We start from the raw sequence: 22,782 nt of genomic DNA on the forward strand, positions 1-22,782 counted from the left end.
TTATTAGTCAGTGTTTCTTATAAATGCTGCAGTGTACTTTGTCACACTGACAATTTCCTGTGATAACAAAAGTGGAGATGCCAAGAATATGGCTGTGTGTAAGAAATGAGCAGTGAGACCTGGTTGAGACAAAGGCTCAGCAGAAATGCCAGCTCATGCACACATGCTCTCCTCTCCTTTGTGCTTAGGCTAGCCTTTTCTGCACTCCACCGCCCCTTTAATAGGATACAGTGAATGAACTTGAGAGCAGCAAGCCTAAACAAGTGATAACCAATTCTCTGCTTGTGTTCCATTCTAAAGAGTGAGCTGATGCCCAGCTTTTTTTAAGAATTCTTTTTTCCTTAAGAAAGTTTCAAAATTTTCAGCAATCTTGTGCCAGTTCATCAACTATAGCTAATGTGTTTTTACTAGAACTACCCCCTCCACATCTTGTTCTGCAAATTTGGTAATAGTCAGTATATTTGGCTCACTCTTTTTAATTATTTTTTCTCCATCCAGGGAAAATTCTCCATCCAGTACTTCATACACGGTGCTTTTGGGTTGTTGTGAACAGCAATCTTGTATTTTACACGGTATTTACAGTAATAAAATCTATTCCTCATGATGAAACATCACCCAGAGGAACAGATTCTTACTGAATTAAAAGGAAAGAATCCCTCCCCTGTACCCAGCCTTCCTCACTGGCCATCTGCTAAGACTGCCCATGTGTGTATAAAATTCATTTGCACATCTAAATTGAAAAACTCCATTTGCTTAGCCTGCCTGTAACTGAGCTCTCTTGCTGGGGTGAATATTAGGTCTCTGATGCATTCATATTATCCAGCGAACATATAATTGCATATGCAATCCACATCCAATTATCTGGAGTTTTACTGTATATTTTCTACACATAACTCAAGCAGTAAGTACAATACTTCAGCTTTCCAGGTGTCCATTTGGTGGAAGAATTAGTAAGGTGCTGGCATTTAGCTCCTGTCCTCTAAAGTGTAATTCACTCATGGTGTTGTTGTCAACATGAGAGGTCACTTACACACTCAGTTCAGGATACAGACATTGTGGGGAAGACATCAAGGATCATCTGCCTCTGACAGAAACATACACCTGGACAGGTTAAGGTAACCAGTCCCTAAGCCATGCCTAATTTCCTCTCCCCTGCCTCCAGGAAGGCATTTCACCGATGCACAGCCTAAATGTTCTGGCTAAATGAACACAGGTGGAGAAGATTTCAGACTTGTGTTACCTCCCATGAAGCTTGAGATTGATCCTCTGCTCTTAGGGATCACAACTACATTGTCTCTGCTAGTTATCAAAAAGAAATACGGAATCCATATTCACAACATTCCTTCACTGGACCTATCTTAACCTCCTCCTCCCTCCAAAGTGAGAAAGGAGTTACAAGCATCCACTCCACAGATGCAGCTTGCCCTGTAATCAGGGACATCTGATTCAGAGCTCATTACACCAGAGAACTGAAACATCAGTTTTGCATCGTGACAGACAAGACACCCATTTGAATAAGCTGCACTGATGCTCAAGGCAATTCTTCATCCTTCCTGCACAATTAGTGTTTAAGATTCTTCTGGCCTCTCGCAGACTCTAAGACAACTATTATCCTACTGTCTGTCAAGTATTAGTTGCCATTGTGGCAGTTAATGGGTTTTGTGTAGATCATTAAAATATTCAAGAACTATGCATAGCCTGCAGCTTGTTTTAAGCCAAAGATTTCCCCAGTGGGAAATGGAAGGAAAGAGCTGTTCCAGGGAAATAATGTCATACTAACAGTATAAAAAGTGTAGTGCAAGATTAGCCTACAATCCTATTTCACTGTGTCCTGTGGAGTCAGTTGAATCACCCCGTATCTGCATTGCTTTAAATAAAATAAAGTATTAAGGAATTAAAAAACAATCAATGCCAGTTTTGGACTTCATTAGAATTGAAAAAAGCAGGGGATGTGTGACATTTCATCAGGTGAAAGTACCAGACATTTAAACCTACTTGCACTCAGAACAATAACTGTTGAAATAATGCCCCACCAAAGCATACAACAGAATTTCAGCTACTACTGAAAGAACATTCTCAGTTACTATATATAAAAACGCAGGCATTTCAGACAAAGAAAACCATCACATGTGATTAGTTCACTTCTAATTGAGAAGACTAGAAAAAATTTTCTGCCACTTACAATTTGTGCCACAACTGGCAGCAGTAGATCTAATGGGCAGCTTTCTACAACGCAGGTAGCTGTGGCTTTCACAGCTAGATACCTGCCTGCAAAATAGACATCGAAAAAACACCCTCATATTTCTTCCCTGCAGTATGGCTCATTTTTTTCTTTTAAAACCCAAACACTGCAGTAATACTCCTCAGCAAACCTGCTGACATTTTGGAAAGCTCATCGAAATACCTGTCAGGTAGCAATACCTGCTTGATTGTGTTATTAAGAATCACGTTTCAGATCATTGTGAATATTACCAGAAAACTATCAGTAATAAAGTTTAGATTCTACTTTACAAACCTGAGAAAAAAAATGACTGTATTAACTTCTGAAGGGCTATTACCACCCCAGGTATAAATGCTAAACTTCAAGATAAACTCAGTGCACATGGTGTTTGTAAAAGCCTCAGGCTGCAGAGCTGTGTCCAGTCAAACCCTTCCTGACTCAACAGTTCTGAATATTTATACCTCTGGAGCAAGGAGCTTTTCTGTGATGAATAAACAAACAGAAACAAATGAACAAACAAAAAAACCAAATGCTCTGGGCTGGAAAAGCAGTTGCCTCCTCTGTTAGCTTGGGACTGGAGTGTATTAGGTGTTACCTCGCTTCTCTATTGAAGAGCAGTGGCTGCGGTTGCTAAACCCAGGAGGGCTGTGCTGTAATGCCAGCTGCTCTGTGCCCCACAAGTACACCATGGTCAGGAAGTCTGGGGTGGGATAGGCAGCCTGGCTGCTCCAATGTGCCTACACTGCTCAGTGGCAGAGGGGATGGATCATGCTCTCTGTCCAAGGATAACTGTGGTGGCTGGGCTACATCTGCAACACACACCATTTCACTGTGGCTCTGCCCTTCATAAGAAATAATTTACTAGTGTGCTTTTTCCAGTTCCTAGTGTCCAAACTGTGGGAAGGCTATGTCTTAGCCCACTCAGGCAGTGTTTTTATAGCATGATTATGGCTTTATGATTAATTCTCTCTGGTATGGTATAAAGGCATCTGGAAGTGTTTAGGGGTTGCAGTGCCTGTTGGGATGATGTGGGAAGGCTGCTTAGAGTGAAGGGAGCCAAGCTGCTAGGGTGACACCCATACTGCCTCCTGGGAAAGGTCTCAATGTACTTAATCTTTCATATTGTGCTTAGGTGTCTTGAAATGCAGTAGTTGACATGAGCCAGAATGACACAAGAAAGCATGTGAATGATGAATTGGGCAAACACTGCTCTAGCATTCCAGCTCACTCCTCAGCCTCACCCCATTTAGCACTCTAGGTTTAGCCTTTATGATAATCCATCATAAATTAGAAACTTCCTGTGCTATTTTAGCTTGCAGCAGGATTGATACAGTTTGGAAATCAGAGGGCTGTGAAGTTTTCTCCCTTGTAAAACTCAGATCCCTGTAGAAGGGAAACTTTGGAACTTTTTTGCCAAAAGACCTCAGACAGCTGGATACTGTGAATAATATTAATAATAAGGCCTATGAGCTCTGTACATCTATAACAAAGTTCAAGTGACTAGCATGAAGGGTGGGCAGTCAGGAGAAGAAAATCTTGTGAAGAAATGCAAGAGCCTGTATATACATATATATTCACTGGAAGAAAATATTGACATTCATCAGACACGTTTCATAAAGGACAACTGCTCCAAGGCATAGCTTTCTTTTCAAAAAAACATAGTGGGTTTTTTGTGATCCTCGTCATACATTTCTGTGCTACTGTGGATGCAACTCAAAATTACTGACTAGTTGACTACTGCTAAATATTTAGGAAGATGCACACCTAGAAAAAAGATCACCTGTAGAAGGCTGCTCTTTAATTGCTGCAGTAACTACACTGATCCCTTCTCCTCTCTGTACAGGGAGAGAATGTCAAGAACATCAGAAACCATTAGGAACCTGCGGGAACATTTTGATAATGAAATTCACAGAAGATACAACTTTCCCACTTTGAATCCAATTAGGAGAGGTTACCAAAAGGCAATTTAGAAGAGATGTGGACATGAAGGATGGGGTGGTAATTTCTCCCCAGAGGTTTAACTTGGCTTTCACTGCACTGTTAGGATACTGATAGAATAGGAATGTGAAAGAAAAGCATTGCCTTTTAATTTACCTGGTAGGAACTGCTATAGTCTATGCTGAGTCTCAGCTATAGTGTGCCACTGTGTTTGAGGAGAAGCTAATGAGGGGGCACAGTGACGGCTTTTCAAAGCCATATATCTATGAAAAGATCACATTTACGTTTACAGTGCTCTATCTATGGCTTTTGAAATATAACTTTTGTCATGCAGTTTGCATTTTTTAAGAAGTAAAAAGTAATTTATCAAGGGGTTATTCTCAAGTAAATGCCATACACTTTACAAGTTATTCTGAAAATAACGGTGTACTTTTCTGTTCATCTTTTATGTATTGCTGTGTTATTCTCTGCTCTCATCTTCTAGAAACAGATCCAATCAAATGCTGAGGCACTTCCAGTTATTAAAATGGTAGGAACTCCCTGGATTCCTGCTCAGGAATCAAAAGTGCCTAGGCGACTGGGCAGAGGGGTTTCTTCACTTTTCCTATTGCTCTCTAAGAAACATTGTTCCTTCTCCCTAGACACCAGCATCTGCCTGTTGTAGTCAACCATAACTGCCTGAATTGGAAGCTCAGCATGAAAACAAAGCACTGGACCCAGTCTCTTGACTTCTTTATATTTAATTCATTTTGTGTTTCTGCTTTGTCACAGACTTCCACTGCCAGACCACAAACTTGCAACAGCCCTTCATGGACTAGGGCCTTGCTATGTCAGAGTGTCTCTGTTCACAAGCTGATGCAGGCTAAGACTTCCCTGGGAGAATGTAGAATAGCAAGCCCAGAACACATCATCTAAGAAAGTCAGCTGTGTGTGCCTCTTTGCCAAAGGGAGCCCAGCAAACCTTCAGGCATGCTGAGGCAATTCAGATTTGTAAACCTGAATTCCCTTTGGGGCTTTTCTTCTTTGTTGGACCTTTCCCACCAAAGCTGAAACAACAGAAACTCCCCTCCAAAACCATGAAAGTGGGGTGCAAACATGACTTTCTCAGGACAGAAGGGACTCCTGAAGAACACTGCACTACTAGTCTCTCCTGGGGTTAACACAAGAGAGTGCCTCAGGACAAAGCCTCTTTGGGAGTAAGTAGATACCCACCTCTTTGGGGGGACAATAGGTGGAAGATAATGACATAAACAGAATTTCTGGGCTATAAGGATAAGTCAGGAATTGCCTATTGTATTAAATACAAATACTATTCTGTAATCATGCACACACATTCATCATTTTTTCTGTTGAGAGTATTCTTTTTTCACACTCAGTCTGAGTTCTTTGGTTCCTTTATGCTTTCCTACAAAGCACTGACATTCTTGATTCCAGGATGGCTAATGACATATCTTGCTTCACCACAGTGCCTGAAATAGATCCATGCTTCTGTCAAGGTCATGTATTCCATGTTGTTCAAAGATCTCTGCCCAACTAGTATCACTGCCTGTCATATACCTTTATTCAGTGTGAACTACCTTGATGCCTCAAAAATGACACTGAGGAGGAAAGATTTTGAGAAGGCTGATCCAATACCACCAAGTGGTATGAACCAAGTAAGTTCATAATTGCCACTCAGAAAGGGTATAGTCAGCAGGAACAGGAGTCCCTGAGCAGCTGTTTTTTGTCACAGAAACAGCATCAGGGACTTCTTTCCGTGGAAGACACAACAATCAAAACATCAGGGTCAGAACACCAACACACCCCAGCTACAAGCTCTTATTCTCCAGTATAGCATAGGCTGTGCCAGCAAACCAGAAAGATTCTGATTTTGATCTCAAGTGGGTACATGTCACTTCAGCACAGGGGGGAGAAGAAGCCAGAAACGCATAAACTAGTGCTCTGTTAGGAAAGGTTTTGCTATGATTAGATCCTCTGGAAGACTCTCAAAAATATCGGGCCTTACCAGCAGCCTCTTGAAACCAGATTCCCATATGCCTCAGAAACAGAGGTCCTGACATACTTAGGGATCCCAAAGAAAGCTAGGGATGGACCCTGCAGTCTCCCATCTCTGAGACCCAGCTAAGGCAACAATTAACAGATTTTGGCCAGCTACCCCTTGTGAGGTTGTCCCCCACTCCAACAGTGAGGACACATTCAGTGTTTTAAAAAAATTAACTACTGATCACTTTCGCTGAATGATGGGAAGAGTTTCTGTTAGGACCTAGAAGGAAGGAAGGTGATCCACGATATGTTAAAGGCTATGGGAGGTGGAATTGTGAAATTCTTTCAGAAATATTATAAACAACAGAAATATTTGAAGTAGCTTTTTTGACTTGTATGCCAGCAGAGTAGCCTGCCACATGTTCAGTACTGCTTTTCACAGTGTAACCCATGACCTCAGGAAAGCACAGCCCGAAATAAACAGATCCAAACCATTCACTTCACACTTACATGTGTATACTTTATAAGTCTATACATGTATGTATATTTATACATAAAACAGTATTGCCTCATCATATGCAAATGTTGAGGCAAGTGCTAGCCTTATAGATTTATTCTTACATGCACAAATATACACATCACTAAAGCCAATGTCCTTAAAAGCCTTCCACTCTGGCAGCTGTATTTAAGCTATACAAACTTTTGCACTTATTCCTTTGTGACTGCTATGTCAGCTTCTTCCAATTTTAATACTGTTTATACCCATCATTGCCTTTTACCTCTCTGACCTCCTTGAAGACAAAACCTCCAAGAAACCCCAGGACAGAAGCAAATTGCCTCTATACCAGTGGCGTTATCTCAGAAGTATGACTTGTACAGAATTCCCAATGGAGATGACTAACCCAGCTCAGGTCCTCAGTGCCAACCCGAGCTCTACGTCAGAGCAAGGCTGAGGGACCAAGACTGCAACTACAGAAACCCCTGCAAGATTAAGTGGTTTGGAAGCACACATTTAATGCCACCCCAGTCTTAGACCAGGAATCACACAAAAGGTTAAAAGCTGTGTCTCTGGAAAATGTTATCTATTCACATGAGTTTGCCCTGTCTGTGAAATTTAAACGCAGGAAACAGGATTTGTCATGCCAGATCAGATCATAAGGGTACTGGGATTGCCCACTGTGATTAGTGTCCACTGTGGAGAAAGAAAATGAAAAATACTGCACACTGTGCTAGGTTTAACAGACGTCTTCATGTCTGCTCTTTCAGTACAATTTCACTAATCAGGAGGCTTAAACCCATTTTACATTAAACAAGAACTAGTTATCTGACCCTGGCCTTGTTCACTTAGAACAAAGCACTGTTTTGCCCAGAGATGATTATTCAGAAAAATGAAACCAGTGAAATAATAAAGCAAAATGCATCAAGTGACATAGTGTTTTCCTTTGACCCACTGTCCCACCAAGGCATCAGGTAAACAGCTTTTCTGGAGAAGCAGCCTTTCAGTCCATGGAACAGATGAGTTAAATGCTGACAGTTGAAGATGTCAGACTAACTTATTACAAGAGCAGGAGTTTGGAGTCCTGCTGTGCTAGCATAACCTGAGTAATTGCCTTTACCATCTGAATTCCTTCAGCTTTCTCGACTGGTTACAGTATTCTCCTCTTCCCATCCTGACCCAAGTGACTCTGCCCTGTTACTAGACTCTCCTAAATCCAAAGACTGCTGCATTTCAGAAGTCACTGAGCTTCTACCAGTGTGTTTAGGTCTTATGAAAAAACAGCAGAGCCTTTCGGGGATGAAAGAAGTTAAACATGTTCAATGGTTAGGCAGTGTCCCCCATTTTGTCTGTTCCTTACACTTGTAATGCAGCACCATCCATCATAATACCATCTTCTTTGTGTCTCAGCTGTACAGGGAATATTAGAAATTAACATCTGTCAAACTCAGAATAAAACAAAACCAAACAAAACACAGTAAACTGAATTAATGCAGAAACTCTGTATGTACTATATTCCACTATACTGCAAGAAATCTGGTCACCAAGTCACACTGTATCTTAAAAGAACTGCAATTCACATGGATCTCAGAAAGTAGGAAAGATCACAGGGTGGAGTTTCACTCCTCATCTGTTTTTTCTTGATTCCACAAATTTTGGCCATGCATCAAAGACAAGCACACATATATAGATATCTGTGCATAAGTACTATAACAAAAAAAAAAAAAAAAAAAAAAAAGAAATCTAACCAAAACTCCAAACATTAGATAGAAGGACAACTTGAGTGGTCTAAGGACTTGTTATAAATCAAGATGATCCTTTAAACAATTGCTTGAAACAGCAACAAAATCAGAACGTGTTTAGAGGTTTCAATAAGTATCCCAAAGGCAGAAGAAACAGCCAAATAAAACCTGTATCACTGGGGGCTCAAGATTTCTGTCTTCCAGAAGCACAGATTCAGGTTTATATGATTCTCAGACAAAATTAATGTTTTCTGATAGGAGACTCCTGTCATGTACTACATAAATAAATACAGGGGAGGAGGACTGGGTTCACTTTAGGAGATGAAGGAAAGCAGAAACTAGCAGAAACTGAACTTGCTTGTTAAGATTTTAGGATGCAGATGATTTACTGGCCAAGCTGCTTGCCTCATATATGCAGAAATGTTCCTGTTAAAAATATAAAGCACTGACCCTAATACCATGTCATAGAAGGTTTTACTGCTCAGCATGGAAAGCAGCTCAGTGTTGTACTTGAGAAAATGTGACAGGTAAAAAGTCTTTGCATGCCTCCTTTCTACATGCTGTATCTGCTCTCCATTTAATATACAGGTTGCAATCTGTTATGGCAAGTTAATAACTTCAGAGAGAAGAGATAAGCTATCCAAACTGACACAACTCTTCTCCAACTACTTTTTTTTTTTTTTAAATTTCTGTGCGGGTTTTAGAGGCCAGCATGAAAGTCTGCGGGAAAATGAGATTAAAGTAATCTAAAGTCATCAGATGACCCACACTGGGTCTGTCCCTGCAGTCAAAAGCCAATCAAACTTGCTGTCTTCTGAAAACGAAGCCACCAGCAAGGTGGAATCAGCCTCCTACCTGCTACTCATCCATACTTCTGTCTCCAGCTAGGCATCATATCAACCTGCTAGATAGTGCACAGGAGGATGCATGCTGCAGAGAATATGCTCCAAGCACATCCAATGCCATGGTTGCTGGCTCACCATCTTGCACAAGCAGACAAATCTGAATTGAGAATGCCAGCGTAAGACTGGTTTGAAACACACAAGAGTACACAGTGTGTCCTGGTTCTTTGCTGGAGGAAGTGCCTCCACAGACATTTTAGGATGTGGCCTTAGTGGGCAGCATAAAAAAGGGCATAAAGGTAATATCTTCAAGATCAACTAAGCAAATGATTCTGCCTGTGATGAAGAGTCTGAAATATTCCAGACTCACACAGGCTCTGTCTCTGTCCAACTACTTCATTTCCTACTGCTCAGCTTTTAATCCAGTTTAGCCCTCTGAGCACAAGTTTCCAAACTGTTGGTGTCCATAGAAACAGTAATCTAAAGTGCTGCATCACTCTTGGTCTGGACATCTGTATTGTCCTGTAGATGGTTCCCATGCAACAGGAGCTGTGGTCATTGTAAAGAACCTGTACCCCACTACTGCCCTTCATCCCTCTTGCACCATAATAATGTTCCTACAGAATACCTTCACTAGGAGGCTGGTGAAGATTTTAACCTAGGAAACCTAATTACCTTTGAATTTCTTTCCAGGTATGCTGCAACTTAAAACAAGAATACAAGTTTTGGGACGATTTTTCTAAAGAAAAGGAAGACTGACACATATATGCTATTTTTACTTATCAGGGTCAGAAGCCAAGATTCCTTTAAGTCCCAGAAGAGTAAAAAGACCACCCCATTTTCACTGTCTAGTCTTGAGTACATAGTTGACTGAAGCCATAAAACTAGGGTGAAGTCTCAGAGTTACTTTTTCCACTGAAACTCTTGAGTAGAAGAATGTCACAGGGTCACAAGGCACTTGTTTCAGAGCACTGCAGTCCTGGAAACATGAGGAGGAAAAATGTCTTCCATCTCCAAATTGTTCTGATGTGCTTAAGAATGGCTCTGCAGTCCTTGGTGGACTCCAGTTGTCCTTGGTTTGCTCGCTTCATTCAGCAGGACAAACTCTATCACAGAGAGCTCCATCATCAAGGAAACTTGTACTTGTAACTGAGGTTTTAGTATTACACAGTGCAAAATAAATATATGTGGAAGAATTCTAGGGCTGGGGTGGAAGAGAAGGTGAGAACCATTTCTACCTGCCAGGGACTTCATTAGCAATCAGTGCCATAAAGTTTCCTGCTATGAAACAAGACACAAAAGCATGAACTTCCTCTTCCCCCCTTGGATTATTGACCCTCCCAATCCAATCACCAGCTCTTTATGCAAAACTGGGAATACATCACAGCCTTTCCCTTCTCCTTTACTTAAGAATGGTGACCCACACTCTCAAAACAGGCTGGATTTTGAGGAATGTGCACATAAAAGGGTAGAGGGACCTCCAGTTTTGGGATGTCCATTGTGGAGTGTGTTACAGAGATGGGATTTTTTTAAACTTTTAGCTCTCTGTCTATCTGTCACTGGAACTCCAAGAAAGCAGAGCATGCCACATCTGTTCACTTGTGAAATCCCAGGGGGGGGGGAGAGCCTACTGAATCATTCTGCTGTTCTGAGGTCTTTCCCAGCGTCTGGCCAACAGTGACAGCGCTGGCATGTTCTCTGAAACATCTGCTATTGTCTAAGAAGTGGAAGGAAACAGTTTATTTTATCTCCTGTAGCTGTTACAAGATTGACAGTGACAAGTGTGAAATGGACATGTCCCACTGAAATTCAGAAAAGAAAAGCCCTAAGCAACTTTAGAATAAGTACGTGGACTCAATTCCCTTATCACTTTGCAGTATGAGCAGACACTCACATCTGTTAGCAATAAACATTGGCTCCCTCCTGCTTTGTAGTATCATTTCTAGGCAGCATAGGCAGCAATATCCAATACTGCTCTCTCTTCTTCATTATTTATTTTAGTGACTTGAATAATACTACTCCCAATTTACATCAATGCAACTGAGAACAGAACAGAAAGAAAAGACCATTCTAAATTGTTCCAGGAGATATTCCTGCCCACCCTGCTGCTATGCCTCAGAGGAAAAAGAAGACCAGAACCACTAACTCTTCTCACCTTGCTGGCAGAAAGCTTTTCAGTCTAAATAATCTATCAGGCTTCTAAAATTCCTTTAACACACACTTAAAACACTAATCAGTCTAATAGCTGAGAAGAAAATCTACAAAAAGAAATCTTTTGTATCTCTTTTAAATTATTACAAATATTCAGAATACTGTGTCCAGAGATTTGGCTTTGACCATTCCCCCATGTGCTGCTACAGTAGCTATTAGATGTAAGTTAAGGTCACCTATGTATAGTTTGCTATAGAGCACACACCATCTTTTATAGCACCACTGGAACTGTTGGCATAGATTGGGCCACTGGCCTATCTCACCCGCCATCCCATTCCTGGCAGCTGGCAATACTTTATAAGTAGGTTAACGCCCTATCCCCTGCAACTCTGCTGACTTTAATTGTACGGTGTTCTTCCAGACTGCTCAAAACCAGGCTGGGTAGGTGGTGGATCTTGGTCTAGTAAAGAGCTGGGAGAAGCTGCCTGATGGTTCTCAAGGGTGAAAGTGCACACGATTATGGCTGTAAAGCATGCTTCCCTGGGAAGCTTCACTACAGAGGAAGAAAAAAGTCACCTTCTTCACTGGCACCCCGGCAGCTCCCAGTGTGCTCCTGAGATGAGCAGAGAGACAACTTCTCTTCCTCATGAAAGGGAACCATTTCTGGTTCTCTGTCCCAGCTGAGGGAAGACATACAAAAATATGTCCTCACCTTCCTCATCCTCTTCCCATGGGCAGCAGGGCACAGGAAAAAGAGCCCCAGGAGCTCTAACATGCACCAGCTGGCATGGGGATGAAGGGAAACACACTGCAGCTGGGGATGGCTGAACCTAAGGACATTCCAGCTACCCTAGGGCCAGGGGCTGTGGAGAGGCAGAGGAGACAGTGTCTGAAGTCATACATTGCCTGGGGAGGGCAGGGAAGGGAATTCCAGGCAGGAAAGTCTGGAGCAGTTTCTTCCTCCTTTGCCCTGACTGAACATGCACTTTGGCCTTCTTGAAGGAAGGTCTTTAGTCCTCAATCCGCAAAAGACATGGCTTTGAAAGTTATATATAACAAATATTCTAACAACTACATCTGTAGTGAAGGAATCCTACCCAGTCACTCTCAATTTCTTATTGTAGGTTTAGACAGAAGCATATTTTTTTCTGAGCTGGGAAGTGAGAAATGTACCTGAGGGTCTCGCCAGCAACAATTTAAACAACTTGTATATACTTACAGGAGGAAGTGTTTGTTCCTTCTGTTGAAGCTTGTATCCTAAGCATGGGTTCTGTAACACACAGAAGTACCAACAAAGTTGTAAGAATATAGCCACAGCTACATTGTCATACTGGAGGAGCCTGAACATCTTTCCCCAGTAAAGCTTTCCTTTTTTTAATTTTTTTTTTTTAATTTTTTTTTTTTTCAGTAATCAGAAACCCACCAAAGCAGAGAAAAAAATGAGATAGCTCGAGAAAGCAAAGAATTTCAAAGTCGGTACAGCATGTCCTAGGCACACTGTGAATAATCAATTACAGCAAAAATGCTCCATAGTCCTGGGAGGGAAGACCAGGAGAAAACTGACAAAGAAAGAACAAAGTTTTCAGCTGTTTGTGACAGCATCAGAGGAAAGTGGAATGCAGCGGGTCTTGAAGCTCCACATGCTGACAGGAAACACTAGCTTCGTATCTTCTTCCCACATAACTCTAAATGGACAGTCAGTCCTCCAGATCTATCACAACTATGACTAAGGACCTCTGTGGCTGGAAAGAGAGCAGGGTCCATGTGTGCCACCACCTTTGCAAAGAGATGTAGCTGGGAGAACAGGATACATTCCAGAGCAAAATGGGACATAGCACCAGCCCCCAAGTCGTTACAAGTAAAGGAAAGAGAAGAAGCATTCTCAAGATGGCAAATAAACTTGTAGGACAGCTGAAGGAAATGAACCTCAACACAAATCAAACAAAGGAAACACTCAGAAAAGATATTGGAAGAAGTAAGTTAGCCTGAAGCTAGGGCTGAACCTCCTGAGCTGTAGGAACCTGAACCACACAGCAAAACAGAGCTATGCATTTGGATGGCTGCATATTCACTGTCTTAGAGTTCAGCAAAACATATGATGTCATGCATGAATAAGGAATTCAAGAGTGTGCTTCATGAGTACCATCAGCTGGAAGGGTTTGCAGAGAGAGCACTTTGTCTAAGGTGGCAACATGATGCGTTTCTGTGAAGAGGGATAAAGGAAGTCAGGGTGGCTAGCAACCAGCCAGAGGATCCTATGGAGCAGGTCAGGCGTACTGCATGCTCTGTAGTGAAACCTTTAACAATATGTCATGTCAGCCAGAAAAGATAAATCTGTTGCCTAATAGAGTCAGTTTTTAGGCAGAGTGAAACCAGACTTAAAATCTAAGAATGCTCTGGTAATTCTCCTATCACCAAAAAGTAACTGTAGCAAAAACAACTTGAAGTGACTGAGCTCCTTGTGATTTAAATACCAGCATCTCACTATAGCATATCGTCAATTAAAGAAGCAACACAGAGATATCTTACTTGCATTTGCAAGGACTGAAAAAAATCAGCAGTGACCAAAACCCCAGGCCCCATTGGTCAGCTGTCTGGACCCAGGGATGGCGAGAACAGTGGGAAAAACAGCACCTGGCTGGATTTGGGACTGAGCAGTTCTCTGCTTCAGCCACATAGCAAAGACCTACTCAGAGCTCCATGAGAAGACCTCAACAAGCAGTCACTGAACATACTGCTTTCTGATCTCCTTCAGGACAACAGTGTGATGTGCCATGTGGCATGAAATCCGACAGTGCAGCAATTCATCAGGAATGCAGCCAGCCTTTTGAACATCTCAGCTTCCTCCTCTCTGGTGGTACAATAATAGAATAGAGAACAGTACTGTAACAGCAGGCACTGGAAGGGACATAAGCAGGAAAAGAGACCACTCAAGAACAAGGAATTTAGCTCATGGGAAAAAAGGGAGTGGAGGGGCTGCATTCTTGATGCACAAGGGAAAAGACAAGGCAAGAGTCAGTGATGAGCGTGTCACCCCTTTTGAACAAAAATGGTTCCAATGGTGACAGGACACTTGCTATCAGCTATGTGGTCTCACACATACCCAGTGAAGCACCAGTGACAGGCCTCACTGAGAACATGAAAGAATATGGGCACATCCAATGGCTCTTCTATTAGGTAGCAGTGCCAAGATTTCAGAAGTAGGTCGCCACACACGCAGATTCATCAAAGGGAAGGCTGCACGCATGCTAAATGCAAAAGCTGGCAATCACACTGTTTTCCTTGATCTAGCCTACAAACACTGTCATCTCACACTAAAACCTGTCTTTGCCAGACATAGCTTTCTCAAAAAAGCTAGCAGGACTCCAGCCTCTTTGCCAAGAAGGATATGTGCATCTTGTAAATCCTTGGGATGCTTGACTTGCTCATGCCTATCCACAGCTCCCTCAGCCAAACTCGGCGGTAGAAACAACTGCTTGTATTGCAGCCATATATAAAGTAACTCTTAATAGTTAAAATAATGAAAGTGACTTTCCACTGGGGTTAGTTCCAGGAGTAACTCTGGAGGTGTGCAATCTGTAACTGCAGGCAGGATGCTGAAAGCAAAATTCCACTAGCCTGAAAGGAAACCATCTTGAGAATGCTCTAAGTATGCCAAGGTAGCTTCAAAAGTGGTTGAACTACTGACGGTGAGATACTTTTCACAGACCCTGCAGAACTGTCAGGAATTGTACGTAGAGCCCTGAGGAACAAAGCAGTCTAAGCAACAGACTTTCTGGATCAATGTATCTATACACTGCAAATTTGTATGCAGCTGCTAGGATTTACAGGAACAGAAGCAAAAAGTGCTTTTTCTAGACACAGTTCCTAACAACTCTAATACTTTTTCACTTGGACTGCTGCAGGCTGTCAACTGCAGGCCAAGTTAGCATCCTCAATACAGCTCCAGGATATTAAAAGTATGCTTAACCCCTTCTTTGTTCATTTCTCAGTCCCTGAAGTAGCTCCAGTATTTGAGGTGATATGCAGTATTGAGATGCTGGAATTAGATGACTTGTTCTCTGCTAAGAGGGAGCAGTTTCAGAGCTGCAGAAGCAGTTTCAAGAAGAAATAAAGATATAGAAAGACTCTGTTAATTCAACTTACGTGAAGAAGTTTTTGTCCCTTCTGTTGATACTGGTATCTTGCTGGTGCTCTCTGGAAAACACAAGAGGCAACAAGAAGTTATAATGTGGAGTCAGATGATCCTCTAACAGCATTCAGCTCCGAGAATGGACGAGGTAAATGGGAAAAAGGTGCTCAAAGAAGCAAGCTTAAATTCTGCTTCAGTGGGCAGAGGCTGCAATCAGACACCAACTTGCAAAAGTTTCCTTTTGGGAAAAAATAAAAAATGATGGTGTCTACTAGTAGAACTGAAGAAATAAGCCCGTTTCTTCTGAAAGAAGACAGTTGTTCAATTTCTCATTCTCTTCTGGGAATAACTCTCAGCGGCAACAGGAGAAATCATGCAGATGGCTCTGCTTCCGGAAGGCGTCAGTGTGAGTATTCACTCCTTATGCTTCTAGGCAGTTAAATTTTGCAAAGATGTGTTCCTGTTTATATCACTTGAATTGCTGGTAACTACATCCAATAATGTCACTTGCCACTGCAAGGAAATTTTCTAAATCACACTTGCAAACCCAGTCCCTCAAGAGATTACTGTCAGGGACCCTGTGATGCAAATTAAGCAGGTACTTTGCTGAAGAGATGAGAAAAGTTGCTCTTCTCTACTGGTCCTACAGATACATAATATTGCAAATGACATACAGCCATGGACTTCTTGCACCTACTTGTTGAACTGGCTGATGGCTATGGGGGATGATGTTGCTGTGCTGAGATCCATGCTAATGCCTTGCAGGATGCAGATGGGAGAAATCAAAAATCAGAAAGCCTTTGTTTAGGCTTCACAGAGGTGTACAGAGACCTCATTCCAATGACACCATCCATCTGTCTGTGTGCTACTGACCCCACAAGCCACAACTGTGTGCAATTTCCTAGGTGTGACCAAATTACCCTTCAGTTGTATGCATCAAAAAACTTGGTCTTCTACAAGTTCTCAAACACTTTCCAGCCTCATAGTGATGCAGTTCAATACAGCTGCAAAAGTTTCAACTCCACAACTGGAGAAGAGCCACAAATATCAGGGAAGAAGTCTTGTCCTGAATCCTCAAGGCACACCAAGAATCCTCTGGTAGGCTGACCAAAAAGAATTTAGAAAAAGCTTCATGAGAGATTTAGGAAAAGGCAACTTAGGAATGTTTTTACTCTGTTCCATGATTCTGAATCCGGTGACCCTCTCCTTACTGTCCACAGAAACTTGGCCAGAGACAAAACTCAATCCAAACATTCCCTTCTGAATGTTGAGACTGTATTTTAATTTTTTACTTGCTAGCTCTTCTTTTGTATTTTTGCTGTTTCGGTCCAGTTTTCTTTGGCAAGTATCTTGTTTGCCTGGGCAATATGTCCCAGTTTCATCTCACTAATCTGAGAGAACACGTTAGGCAGCATTTCCCTGATAGCCAGTGATGTGTGGCATTGAAATGAGCATCATAAGTGAATTTTTAAGGTCAAAACCTTTGCACTAGGTCTTGGAACACAGTGGCCTGTAGCCAGGCAGCTTTCAGGACCATTTTTTGGGTATGGAGGCAGTTTGCTATTGTGCAGCTGGGTCGTCTGAGCAATTAACCTTTCTCAGTCACAACAGGAGACAGAACAGGTCTGACGGCTGTATAGCTCAGGATGTGGCATAACTGGAGCAAATTCTTCTTTCACCATTAAAGAAAACACGTTTTATTTAGAGTCTGTGTGGAGCTTGATGGAGCATTTCTTACTGCTGCCTCCCCAGTCCAGCTCTGTCAGTACAAATGCCAGTGGGAAGCTTCCCTGCCAGTGGAAAATACAGCTAGAGCCTCCCACACCTGAAATGTGCCAAGAAATACATTTGGAAAACATGTGTCAAGGTCACACATTACCAAGACCCACTACTGACATTCATGTTAGCAACATTAACATTTGGAAGATGAAAAATTTGTGTGTATTGCTTACTGAGGACAGTACACCACAACAGTAAGAGAGACATTTTACTCCGTTCAAGAAGGCTAACGTGGATCCACACAACAAGCCATCTGAACACAAGAAGAAGAGAGAAAAAAGGCTGCTTGTAGAGGCCTGTCAGTACTTGCCTAAAGTGGAAGAGCTGGAAGCATTTTTCAGTCATGACACTTGCAGTTGCTGCTGCAGTCTGCTAAGGTGTGGAGACATCATGTTTAAATCCCTGTGAGGAACAGCTACCTCAGATGCTCCATCCAGTTGTCTCCTGGTGCTTCTAGGAGCACTTAGTTTTGGTGAAGTGTTGTTTTCTGAAACCGGATATGTTTGTCCTTGGGGTTTTCTTATGTAAAAATATTGAAGGATGGACAAGAGATCCTTGTTTGACGATGCTTTAACAGACAGATCCCTGCCGTCTCTTAGTCCCATTTCCTTAGTACTCTGGCCAGCTCCATCTTCTGCTGTCTCCTCTGGCAAGATGAGGAAGAGCCCCTTTCAGTTCCCACAGGACTCAGAGCAACCCACCACCTTGCTGGGCTTCCAGGTAGGAAGCTTTGTTTGGGCTGCTGAGACAACCACCTCTGCTGTAATGCCTCGAGGGAGACAGGAGGTCCTCCTTCTCAGGAAAGACCTTTTCTCCAGTGATAACCAAACATCTAACAGCCCTAGAGCTACTGTTGTGAAGAGCCCTCTGCATGTCCTCACAGCCTTCCCCTCCCCGCCCCCCCCCCGCCCCCCCCCCCCCCCCCCCCCCCCCCCAGTTAGCTTGCCAAAGGCCTGACAGAAAAAGCCTTTTTGAGCAAACTGAAAGATTTGGTTAATCTCATGGGTTTTGGTTCAGGCCTTGAACGTAGCTCTGACAACCCTGACACAGACAACAAGCTGGCTCTGAGGAGGCTTCAGACACCATGAACATCACAAGTAGTTAGAGCTGCAAACAAGCTTTCTGTCATCCTGAGGTTTACTTCCTGGCAGTGATATCAGACTTAAGCCTTGTGCATTGGTGGTGTCATTCAGACAACACATTCTGAATTATATAAAGAATGACACAAGCTAGTACACACCTGAAGAAAAGGGGAGTATCTGAGACCTCTGTTACACGGTCTACAGATGGCAGAATAGGGAGCAATTGTGTAGAAGGTGAGTAAGGCTTCAGAGGCATACAGGCATATGTGGTCAAGGACAAAGGAAGATCCAATGGATAAACTGGCTTTTTGTCACTTAAAACCACTGTGCTTTTAACTTTTTGCCTGGTCCTCCAAGAAACTACCACCCCAAATCAGATTGAAAGAGCACCACCCTCAATTCAAATACATCAAATTGCAAGAAAATGTCCAAAGCTACTCTTAGAGGAATTGCTAAGCCTAACTGAGTGATGGGAATGTTTCTTTCTATGTGGTGGAGGCCCAAATCAATGACATTGGACCAGGCATGCTGATTTGCACCAGTTCAGAATTTGACCTAATACTCCAGCCAGTTAGAAACAAACTATGACTCCAGGTCATCTGTAACTGTGTGCAACTTGGAGCTGTTAGTACCACTGCAGGTCCTATGGATGCAGAACCAGAAGCCTGCACAGGCCATTGACTGTGTAGATAATGAATTTACCAAGGCTTACCTCTGCCTACAGTTGAGTTACATGAACTGATCACCTAGGCACTTCTTGTTCAACACAGGCGAAGTTCTTCCAGCAACCCCCACTGATGTCTAAAACTACATCAACTCACTTTGCACAGACGTGCAGGATGAGTGCTCACACAATACCCTGCACACAACCCAGCAGTTACGCAGCACCGCAAACTTCTAACTTCTGACATATCTCTGCAGAAATCCACCCTTTTGCACGCTGAGTTATGCTTGGCACTGCAACATCCTTAGTGAGGCGAAACATTTTGGTCAATAGGTTTTAATGGAAAAGACTGACACCACATTCAGCTGGAGCTGTGTCATGTTCAACACTTTAGAAAACAAGGTCACTTAGTTGTCTAAATAAGGGCTTTTGTAAGCAAGTTTTCAAATGTGAACTTGAAAGCTTTGGCTGTGGTATGAAGTATTCTCTCAGTGTTATTTATTAAGCATAGTAAAATCTTATGTTCATGAGAAACTTCCTGGAAAAATTCACTGCAAGAATTTTGCCTGGCTAAAGTGACAAATTAGGATAGAAAAAAGCAGTTATTATTGCATTAGCAAACCTGTGCAGTATCTATAAAACTCCAGGAGAATTTCATGCCTCTATTCTGACCTCAATTACAATCTTTCTTAGGGGAGCATACATGAATAGGAGTGAATGAAAATAAGAGGCATCTCGTATCATGTGGGCAAGTTATACTCTTTATAAATTTTAAAGAAAACAGAATAGCTCCCACTGGTTGCTATTAAGACTAGCAAAAAAACAGTGTTTGTCTACCTGTTTTTATATCTGTTGCATTTTTAATCCACATTTATGGCTCTATAGAAAAGTTACTGTGTTTCTTTCAATAAAAATGAGAACATTTAAAAGACTATATAGATTAAAACACTTTGTGTGTGTTTATGTGTAGCAAAAACTTGCACAAGAGCAAATCCGGCAGTTATAATAATAACAGTAACAACAAGAAGGACCCAAGTTACTATTGCATTGGTTATTACTGCTTAAAACAGAAGATTTTACCTTTTCTGGGAATGAGATCAGGGAAAAATAAAGCTCTTTATTCATTGAAAACAAAGACATTTTAACAATTCTTTTATTGAGAAATATTGGGGGTATTGGGGGGGGGGGGGGGAAATGATTTGGGGCAGGGAATTGAAAATAGCAATTTTCAGACATGTGACCTTAGTGGCAAAGGTGTGGCTTTTTCTGTTCTTGGGCAAAACCAACATAGCTGCCTTGTTCTTCTGTGTTTTTCCTAATGCCTATTGCTAGTTGATTTTAGAGACGAGGGGTCATGCTAGAAGATAGAACTTTGGTCTGGCTCTAGAGTTCTCTTTTGTGGCATACACTAACAAAAAATTTTCAACTAAAATAGTTAAAATTTGACAATTCTAGGGAATTAAACTGCAACAAGGAGGATCTAGTTTGCAGATAGCAGGACACACATAATTTATTGAGGTCACTAAGTTAAAAGTCTTTACTAAAATTACGATTCCCATAGCAGAGCAGGTCAGGATGACCATAAGAAAGTCAGGCCCTCTGATGCATCTTTTTTTTACCCCATTGTTACCCTACTTGCTGTAGGTGGAAGGAAACAGCCAAACAACCCCTCTACCTCCCCAGAGAGGTTCAGCCCTCCCAGATATCTAAATCTCAGTTTTCTACAGGGGCTTCTGGGTTGCACTGGACCCCAAGGTCATCTCCAAAAGCCCATTAGCAGGAAATAACAAATAAGAGCTAAACATACTGTGTTGCGTTTTCTTTTTTTTCTTTCTTTCTTTTTTTTTTTTTTTAACTCTCCCTTTCTTATGAATAGTGCAGGACCTCACAGATATATAGGACCTGAGTAATGATTGCCCTTCAGGGCTCATTACCGAGTTTGGATCCCAAATCTGTCATTAAGCTAGCAAGGGGAAGAGGTCAGGGAACACAGGGGTTGGAAGGGTGAGAAGGTCACCCGTGCAGGAGGTCTGTCCCTGTTTGCAAAGCAGATGTTGCCCTCTGAGCCCTTAGGGATCCATTGCTCTTAAGTCACCAGATGCTGCTCATGCTGTTCCTCAAATCCAGGTGGAAAATTCCATCATTAAGAGGAAAATAAGGAAAAAGTTTACTGGTAATTTGTAAGCAACAGTAAGCAGAGGGGACTCAGATGTATGTGTGGCAACCTAATATGCATGATTGATTTATTCAACCAATGAATGGTGCCATGACTGATTCTAGATTATCAAGTATCACTGAGATGTTCCAGTTCAGATATCACTGAGTTTCCAGTTCAGATCTTTACAGAGAAGAGCCAGCTGCCGGGTTTAGATTGGATCCAAGTTTGTCCCGCATTCAATGGAGTTTGCATGCATGGCCATATTTTAAACAACTTACATTTCACAACAAGATTAGAGAGATTCTAACATATCAGTTGTAACTGCACATTAACACGGCTTGCCTGAAAATGTGTTCATTGAAAACCAAGCTCCCGTCTCCCCGTAGCAGGAATGTTTTCAGCACAGCCCAAAAGGAAGTTGAAAAATCCATGTCAAGAAGCATAGGAATGAAGTTCCACATGCACTTGCCAGGCATGACACCATTCCTTGTCTATGAAAGTAATAGTGGAAGGCCAAACAATTTTTTTGCATTTATCTGTATCATTTCCCAGGCACAGTGCCTACAGCTGAGTTTTGGAAACTCTGGTATCTTGGAAACAGTATAGGAGCTTTCCATGTAAGCAGCTAATGAGCAACCAAAATTTGTATTCATGGAAACCAAGAGCATTTACAAAGCTGCACAGAAACACCTACCCATTTTTCCTCCTAATAACATTCTGATAAATAACACTTGATTTTTTATATCAATCTCCTGACATCTGATAGTGATTGTAATACCATACAGCTAGTATGAAATCTTAGTCCCTGAGATTCTTTAGCTGATGAAATAGAATAGCAAATACACAAAGTGAGTACAGTCGAGCAATGGCTGCGTGACCACAAAACATCAAATAGCCAAAGAAAAATACCACTGGCAAAGGTTTACATTTGGTTTTGTATCTATTTAAATGCCTTTCTGCTGTTTCAGAGGATAATGTGGAACAGAAAGGCAACCCTGGTAAATTCCCATTGCAACACCCATCTCAGATACATGCAGAACTTCTGCTTTGTTTGCTAGTGAAGGCATGTTCATTTAGTACTTCACAACCAGCTGGAAACTGGAGTTTGAATAATCGGAGCTGAATTAAAAGATCTAAGAAACAAGATTTCAGCTGATCAGCAGCCTCCAATGCACTCACAAGGAGAAAGAGTATTGTTGAAACATTTGTGTACAATAGAAACGCTCCACGAAATTCCATCAGAAGCAATTGGAACTTCTTGTAAATTAAATGGAAAGAAGCCCTGCAAAAATAGCAATCTATAATAATTTTAAATCATCTGGGTGTTATCTGCCTCATAAGAAGCTCTGCTCCTCAAGAAATAAGTTCAAATCACAATAACTAAATTAAAGTACCTGAATTAAATTCATGCCTTTGAATAATATGCCTTTAAATTCCTTCATGCCCTTGCTTTTATTATTTTAGAAATCAAAAGAAAAACTTATAATCATCTGTGAAAATAAAAATGGTGGCCATCAGCCCCGTACAAACATTACTTGAAGAGAGGAGTGCTGGTTTAGAAGTTCAGACTAGGATATGTTCTAGATTAAATGAA

The 22,782-nt window shown here is 41.8% G+C and overlaps 1 protein-coding gene across 12 annotated transcripts in view; it reads right to left on the reverse strand.

Annotated features, from left to right (window-relative positions):
• The window catches only part of NRG1 (neuregulin 1), a 522,222-nt gene that overhangs the window by 124,841 nt on the left and 374,599 nt on the right, over window positions 1-22,782 (reverse strand). For 10 of the 12 annotated variants that reach the window (XM_074932868.1, XM_074932867.1, XM_074932866.1 and 7 more), the window contains 2 exons: window positions 15,520-15,570; window positions 12,593-12,643 (listed from right to left, as the gene is read on the reverse strand). The exons of 1 other annotated variant lie outside the window; for it this stretch is intronic. In XM_074932868.1, the coding sequence (XP_074788969.1) occupies window positions 12,593-12,643; window positions 15,520-15,570 (102 nt within the window). The remainder of the gene's footprint in view (window positions 1-12,592; window positions 12,644-15,519; window positions 15,571-22,782) is intronic. One more of the 12 variants, XM_074932860.1, reaches the window with a different exon arrangement.

Source organism: Athene noctua, chromosome Z (assembly GCF_965140245.1).
Source record: "Athene noctua chromosome Z, bAthNoc1.hap1.1, whole genome shotgun sequence".
Classification (NCBI taxonomy): Eukaryota; Metazoa; Chordata; class Aves; order Strigiformes; family Strigidae; genus Athene; species Athene noctua.